This window comes from Gymnodraco acuticeps, unplaced genomic scaffold, assembly GCF_902827175.1.
Source record: "Gymnodraco acuticeps unplaced genomic scaffold, fGymAcu1.1, whole genome shotgun sequence".
Taxonomy (NCBI): domain Eukaryota; kingdom Metazoa; phylum Chordata; class Actinopteri; order Perciformes; family Bathydraconidae; genus Gymnodraco; species Gymnodraco acuticeps.
In genome coordinates, this window is record NW_022992238.1 from 54,755 (window position 1) to 62,580 (window position 7,826).

Below are 7,826 nucleotides of genomic sequence, written 5' to 3' on the forward strand. Positions count from 1 at the left end.
ACAATGTGATCATGATTGTCCTTCTGAAGCGACCGTTTTTGTGGTTCTACCTGTGACAAATGGCCTGATGTCGCTCGTGACGCACTCTCCTCTCTGTTCTCCAAATTGACTAATCATAGCTTCCGGTCTGGCAAATACGTTGTATGTGGCGGGAGAACGCTCATAGAAACCCTTGAACTTTCAATAATTTAGCCAATGCAGTCAAGTGTGTGATTCTTTTTATTTTTCAAGCGCACAAAACGTGTTCGGTTTGCTCCTGTAATATCCTCTTACAGCTTCCTTTCCATCATTAAGCGATGTTTGGTTGCTAACTAAGCGATGGAAGTAGGTAGGGCGACATCCTGTGTTTTAGGCTTCCCGATATTATACCCTATTTCCTACTCATAATGCCAAACTGTGAGTGGGAATTAGTGTGTGTTGTTTTGTTTTTTGGTTAAGTAACTGCCATGGATCAATTACCATGGTTTCCACGGATGTAAACCAAGAATAATTTTATCAGTTTTCATTGTTGGCCCCATCTTCCAGTGTACTGAAGTGTAATCCCTCAAGTATGACGGTACAACAACAACACATTTTGGGAGCACGATACAAAGCAGTAATGTTCACTTTAAGTAACACACAATTCAGATGTATGCAACAGTATAAGTAGAAGAGTAGTTGTAGGTTTCAACAAAGCACTTCGACATCCCATTCAAAGGTGAGGGCGGAGATGAGACCCCGAGGCTATAAGGATTGTTTTACAAAGCTAATAATCCCTGTGTGGTGTCTCTTTATTGTCATCGCTGTCAGACCTCTGATCCCATAACATGTTCAATGAGGTCAAACTAAATCTGAACACAGACGGGCAGTGAGGTCACGCTAACTTGAGGCGTGTGCCTTCCTAAACATGATCTGCAGTTATGAAACTAGTGTGGAGCTGTTGCCCAAACTGACTGTCTGACTGCAGCTCTACTGCAGTTTTCAAATGTCCAATATATTCTTTCCATTTAAAGACATAAGCCTATGACAATTGTTGTATGCACACTTTTCAACACAAACTCTAACAAGGATATTGTTTAACCACAGGTGTAATTCTACGAAAAAGAGAGAAAGGATTTGATAGCTTGAAAACTCAGAGAGGATGTACTTCAAATTATTTTCCAATAACGAACAAAATACGACATTTTCTTTGGGCGGCTTGTGAGAAAAATTAATTCCATATTCTGCAAAATGTATTATCTGTAGGGAAAAAATATTGAAAATCAGACTGCATAGCATAAATGCTTTTGGTGTGTTTTTGATAATCATTTGATGTCTGTGTCTCTGCTTTGTGAGACCATTATTCTGTGCTTTCACTTTGGTGAGCTTCAGATTGTAGATAAGCGGGGGGAGTGCATCTGACGAAGAGATAGGTTGTTGTGCTCCCTATCTCTGTTTCTTATCTATATCTAATAGAAGTGCTCGGGTCTTGATAGATTGAGTGGGGAAGTTCATGAGATCTTTCTAGAGGGTTATCAAGAATAACTTTTATCCAATGACCTTTTTCCCTCTCTGTCTGTGTCTGTGTATTCTCTTGTTCCGATTAACCCAGCCAAATCTTTTTTTCTTGTCTTGTATCTATATCTACGCCGGGATCCGGAGTTGAGGCTGATCCTCTTGCTGTAGTCCTGTGTCTTGGATCCTCTATCCTGAGTTCTGGATTAAGTCGTGGACTTCGGGTCGTGGCTGAACCTGTCTCTGCGGTCCTGCCTTGGGTCTCGTCTTGCTGCTTCCCTGATGGCTTTCCACAGGATTGTAGCTGACATCCTCGTGGATTCATCTTCTTATTACAGACACATGCATTTCCTAACATTCGGTCTATATGCTGTAAAATGTATTATCTCTTGGATTTACACACGGCATCTATTGCACGTCTGTCCGTCCTGGGAGAGGGATCCCTCCTCTGTTGCTCTCCCTGAGGTTTCTCCCATGTTCCCCTTAAACTGTGGGTTTTCTCTGGAAGTGTTTCCTTGTACGATGTGAGGGTCTAAGGACTAGAGGGTGTCGTTTTTCTCATACTGATATTCTGAACAATCTGTGCTGTTGTATTTGCTGTAAAGTGTCTCTACTGTAGGCTATTTTTATTATATGTACAGCACTTTAGCTCGAACAAAAATCATTTATAAATGTGCTATATAAATAAAACTTGATTTGATTTTGATTTGATTTACACTCTCTCAGCATGGAATTTGCCACTAATCAATCCATAAGTTGAGTAACATTTATTTAATAATGTTTCATAAAACCAAGTTGTATAGTGCCTTGATTATTTAAATAGGCAGCTCAACGGACCTATGATATATTTTAAGTTGCAGTTTAAGGTAAAAAATAACAATCCTAATTGGATGATGGGGTGTCATACACCGACCCGCAGGTCCTTAAACTTCAGAAATTGTAATCCAGGCCAACTCTCTTGACCCAACCCTGAGTCCATTAAATAACGCATTGCTGTGCAGAAAGGCACTCAGCTAACAATGCTATCCGTAAGCTTCATGAAGTCAGCATTTTAACATCAATAAAGATATGGATCCGCTTCACCAGTGACGTAAACATTTTGTTTTTAGAAACCATCAGCATCAGACACCACTGATGTGTGTTTCCTGCCTGTGTGACGCCATGGCAATCTGTTCATCATAAAGATCAGCTGGATATCTATAGGTCAATGACTTCAGGATTGGATATTGATTCCTGTGCCTCAAGAAGCAGCTTCTGTAAGAGCAAAAACAGGCCAGTGAGCAATGAATGTTGGAGTGATATTTGCTCTCCTCCCTGCAGAGCAGATATCACAGTTCACAATTAGACTCAGCTCTCACATGGACTCACAGAAATCCCCAAAACACAGACCAAGATTTATCGTACAAAACACAAACACGGATCTTATATAGAAACCATTTATCCCTGCATCTATTTTAATAACCTTCTAATACTTAAAGCCTGGTTCTCTTTGGAATCAGACTCGTGCTGGAACCTATTTATTATTAGGTGAATCACTTGTCAAAGCTGTAAACCCATACTTATTACTTCCAAATCCACTCAAACTAAGGTTGTTGATATTGTGTCGTCCCTGGTTCATTCAAAACCAAGCCAGGTGGCAAAAAGAGGCTAAACACGTTTTAATTCATTTGAATGCTGTTGATGTATTGTGATTTTAAAGGGTGTCCATTATCATCTGGCCGGGGACAACAGCTGGAAATTAGCAATGTTGGCTAAAAGCTGCCCCCATTTACTGTTTTGTTGTGACAGTTGATCAATGGGGACTGTCACTGACACAATAAACAAATAAACTAAACTAATAATCCTTGATCCAAATTCTCACTTAATTAGAAGGAAAGCACAAGACTGAAAAGCAGCCAAACGTTTTGGCAGACAGTGAGCAAAAGTCTCCCTTAACCATCAAATCTAAAAGCCTTAGATACAAAAGAAAACGCTTCAAAAGCAGAGAAAGGGTGACCCCCCTGTTGTGTGTTCGAGCACTGCAGCTCTGCGGTTTTATAATGTTTGCTCTAGATCCTCTGTCTGCCCTTTCAGCAAATCCTGATCATGTATGAGTCACAGCTCCCAGAAGTCTCTCTGAAACTGACTTTGATCATCCTTATACAACAGGAATAAAGCAGTGAATTTCACATTATCTAATCTGACCCACTACACAAAGTTGTTGTTTGTTCCCTCTTATTGCTTGTGTTTTGTTTTTGTGCAGTAATAAATATACATGGATGTATTTCTAACTTAGGTGCAGTGGAAACAAGCTGTACACCAGTGGTTCTCAAACTTTTTCCTGTCAGGCCCCCCCCTTTGGAGAAAAAAAAAAGTCGAGGGCCCCCCCCCAACACCAATTAGTCATGCTCAGTGGCGGCGCCGAGATTTCGTTTGTGGGGATTGCTGTGGGGTTAGCTTCACGTTTCATTAGAGGGTGCGCTCAAACATGTAGGGTTTCCCATTAATATACGGGCGCTACAGTGGAATTTTCTACTGCAACAATCCCCACGCATATACACAGGTACCCGCGACGTTACAATGAAGGCTCGATAATCAGCTCACGGCATATAGGTGTAAGCAGGGGTAAAGTGCTATTTATAGGTGGTGTGTGGACCTCACATAGGGGGGTCCGGGGGCATGCTCCCCCGGGAAGATTTATTTTTAAATATTGAAGTTAAAAGCATCAATCTGGTGCACTTTGAGAGCAAAATTAAGAGATCTATGGATCCACTGAGATAACACTGAGAGAGTTCTTTAGTTCACTGAGCCTCTCAGTCTGACAGGAGAGGACTCTCCTCCACTTTGTTGTTGAAAAAACTCCTTATATCCGTTAGCGTAGCTCGCTAGCACCAGAAGCTAACAACAACGATCTCCAGTACCGGTGCGCTCTCTCTCTCTCTCTCTCTCTCTCGCGCACACAAATGGCTCGTTCCACACAAGCACGCACTTTATTTTTTTATAACCATTTTTCCTCCTGGTCTCTCGCCCCCCCCCCTCCCCCCCCCCCCCCCGGCATGCCTCTGCGCCCCCCACTTTGAGAACCACTGCTGTACACACAACATTGACAAATTACCAGCTTTTGAGGTCCTCATATTCATTACTGTTCAGCTCTGCCACTTTAAATTCTGATGTACCTTCACATCTTAATTGTCATTTTCATATTGTAATTACTTTTGTGTATGTTTATATATTTTTTATTTGTATTATTTTTGTAATAGGCTAATTCTGTATTTCTTCCTTTTCGTGTAAAACTGAAATCCTCTTAATCAAAAACGCAGAAGCAAAATCCTTGTATGTGTACACCTACTTGCCAATAAACTGGATTCTGATTCTTTACCAAATGTAGAAATGTGTTAAGTGATCCATGATATATAATTGCAGTCTTTAAACCAAAATTAAACAAAAGCGATATTTCCCACAAATGAATTATAAATCCTCTCACCTCCACCTGTTGACACCGACGTTGGACGAGCCTGCAAACCAAGGGTCCAGGAAGTAGACACAGCGCACAGTGCCGGCTCCTTTGACCGCCTGCAGCAGGGCCGGGTTGTCATGGAGACGCAGGCCTTTACGGAACCAGTGGATGGAATTTGGGGCCATTTTGTTCTGAAAAGAGTAAAAGAAGAAGAAGAAGAATGAGCAACTAAATGGTGCTTAATTTTTGGAGCTGAATGAAGACGTCATGTACAGAACAGAAAAATATGCACTTTGCTACTTTCTCTTTTCTTTCTTTTTACAGTTTTCTCAGTACAAAACAAAATGTCCACAAACATAACTGACACATTCAAGTTTTATCAGTTGCCAACACTGTTAGACGTTCCAAGAATACACAATGTGAGCAATACATCGCTAAAGCCAAATCATTTAATGCCGTCTAATTATTGTTTATTGTTTAAAACTCACAATTGAGTGACCTTTAACAATTACGACAGATTAGGATTTTATGACATACACTTTGTTGTTGCTTTATTGTTGCAAAAGATTAGATAATAATAATTATGGTTGAGCTGTAAATCAAAAGACTACTGATGGGTTTGCGTGCCAATAATTATTTTCAGGAACTATAATTATGATGCCGGAGGACATTTTCCTAGATATTTCTCTCTGTACTTATTATTGAAGCTGTTCATTTTAACATGCATCCTATGTGAGATAAAGTTACTAGATTACTAAATAGATTGGCTCATGATTAGAGAAGCATAACTGGACCGCAGTCCTGAACATCAGCAGATACTGAGGCATTAAAAACATTGAAGTCTTAATAATTTACCAGCAGCACAAGTGACACTTTTAAATGAATTGCCACTTCAAGACTTATAAAGGCAGGCTTTCTTCACTTCATAGATTAAACGGCAGTCAATAACAACAAGCGTATGATGTACAGGACAGGACCCCATTTTAAAATCAGCTGCACCATTACAATAAATGTAAATACTGTCGGATGCATTACTTTTTGATTTTCCAAAGGAATAATAAAACAGATTTTTGGCTTCACATAATGAGTTTGTGCTAGCTGTTGAATTGACGTGAAATAATGCCACCAGAAGATGACACCAAGAAGCTAAATTGAGAGGTCGTCACACCATTGTGAAGTGAAAACTAGGCCACACTTGTGAATCAAGAGTGATGATAGGCAGGGTCTTTCCCAAGCAAGTGCAAGCACTACTGGTAAAGGAGATCACAGACACATGGACATTAGTCATTTACATGATTGGTTTAAAAAAGTTACAGGTCTAGGTCTAGCATCAGCGGAGACAGAGACTTGCAGGAGTTGAATAAAGTGTTGCTGTGTGTTCTCAAAAATATTCCCTCAGTTGATATGGTTCCTGGGCATCTTGTACATGTTGTATTTACCTTTTAGATCACAATAATTTGTCATGAATAGGCGACAAGTAATCGTCACATTCTCAGCCACGTTGAGAATTTTTTCAGGTTGACAGCTAGAATTTGCCATTTTTTCTGTACAGTACACATGACAGCTGGTGACTGTTAGGGCGCCTCTGTGACAATACAACATTTGTCATCAGTGTTGAAAACAGTCATGTCTTGTCAGTAAATTCATTTTTTTCCCTTCACAAATACCATGTAAAAACCACACAAAACCCTTAACACTGACCTAATTTTATATAACTTAAAATATTTAGGGGATGAAAAAGGGACAGGGTGTGGATGGGACACGAGCTGAGAGTGACTTGAGCATTTCAAATATTGCATTGCATAAGAAAGATGCAAACATGAGTAATCAATATCCAAATAAATGTTTCTATTGCTTGATATTTGAAATATACAAATGTTTTAAGGTCAGTGTCAAAGTGATGGTTTGTATGACTTCTGCAAAGAAAATTAGGTCAAACTGTTTATTCTGAATGAATTGAATCGACCTCATAGGCTAGACATTATGGCATCTCCCATAATTAATACAAAATAACAGTGCAAATAAGGAGCTGCTCTCAAAATGTCATTAAGGACTGTAAATAGGTCTTCAAAAATATACTTTAAGTTCAAGTGCATGGTAAGGAAGCATCATCTCTGTAGAATAAATCGGGGTCACCAGAAAGCATCCTTATGTAAGCGCTGGTGCTGGTTATACCAGCCGGTTTCCTTAACACTCAAACCCCACATATGCAAAAAGACCCTTCTTACCTCCTTGTTGTTTATATTTATTTCAATTCCAAAGAAATACGCATCTCTTCCCAGTGTTACGATGTACGGGGTAGTGCAGAGAGCCTAGAAGAACTCTGTGAATGTTGTCTTCTGCTGTTGCTGCTGCGCTAGTTTCATCAGAGTTAGGCTCACTGCGCATTGCGCCAGCCGAATCTCATTTTGCTTTCAAGCAAGCCCCCAGGAAGTGCGCCGGACTCGGGCAGCATCTCAGGGGTGCGTCCAGGGCCGTCCTGGCCAACTTGGGGCCCCAAGCGTCATTGTGAGATGAGCCACCCCCCCCCCCCCCAACCGACAGGAGTGAACACATTTTTGTTGGGAAACAAACAGGGCCATGGGAAGGGTGCTGAAGCACCCCCTGGTGGAGGACAGGGGATCTGCACTTCCACAAGACGAAATACAAATATAACACAAAAAAACGAATTTTCAGCCTTGATGTAACAACATTCATAATTAAGTAAAAATAACTCCCCTTTCAACCCGGTTACATTTTCCATTTGCCCCTGTTACGATGGGCGCTGTTAAGTGATGAAAGTGGGGGATGTTGGCTTATCGTCAGGCGCCCGCAGCTCACAGCCTGAGAGCAGAGAGAGAGAGAGGAGGGGGGGGGTGCACCCGGTACATGCGGGGGATTGTTGTTAGCGTTCTGCTGGCTGCTAACCGGTCCGGAT

The 7,826-nt window shown here is 40.9% G+C and overlaps 1 protein-coding gene across 1 annotated transcript in view; it reads right to left on the reverse strand.

Moving 5' to 3' along the window:
- LOC117539942 (cryptochrome-1-like) overlaps positions 1-7,276 on the reverse strand; it is a 26,157-nt gene extending 18,881 nt beyond the window's left edge. Inside the window, exons 1-2 of the mRNA XM_034206298.1 lie at positions 7,138-7,276; positions 4,937-5,100 (exon numbers count right to left, since the gene is read on the reverse strand). Of these exons, the coding sequence (XP_034062189.1) occupies positions 4,937-5,094 (158 nt within the window). The 5' untranslated portion in view covers positions 5,095-5,100; positions 7,138-7,276. The remainder of the gene's footprint in view (positions 1-4,936; positions 5,101-7,137) is intronic.
- Between the last annotated feature and the right edge of the window lie 550 nt (positions 7,277-7,826).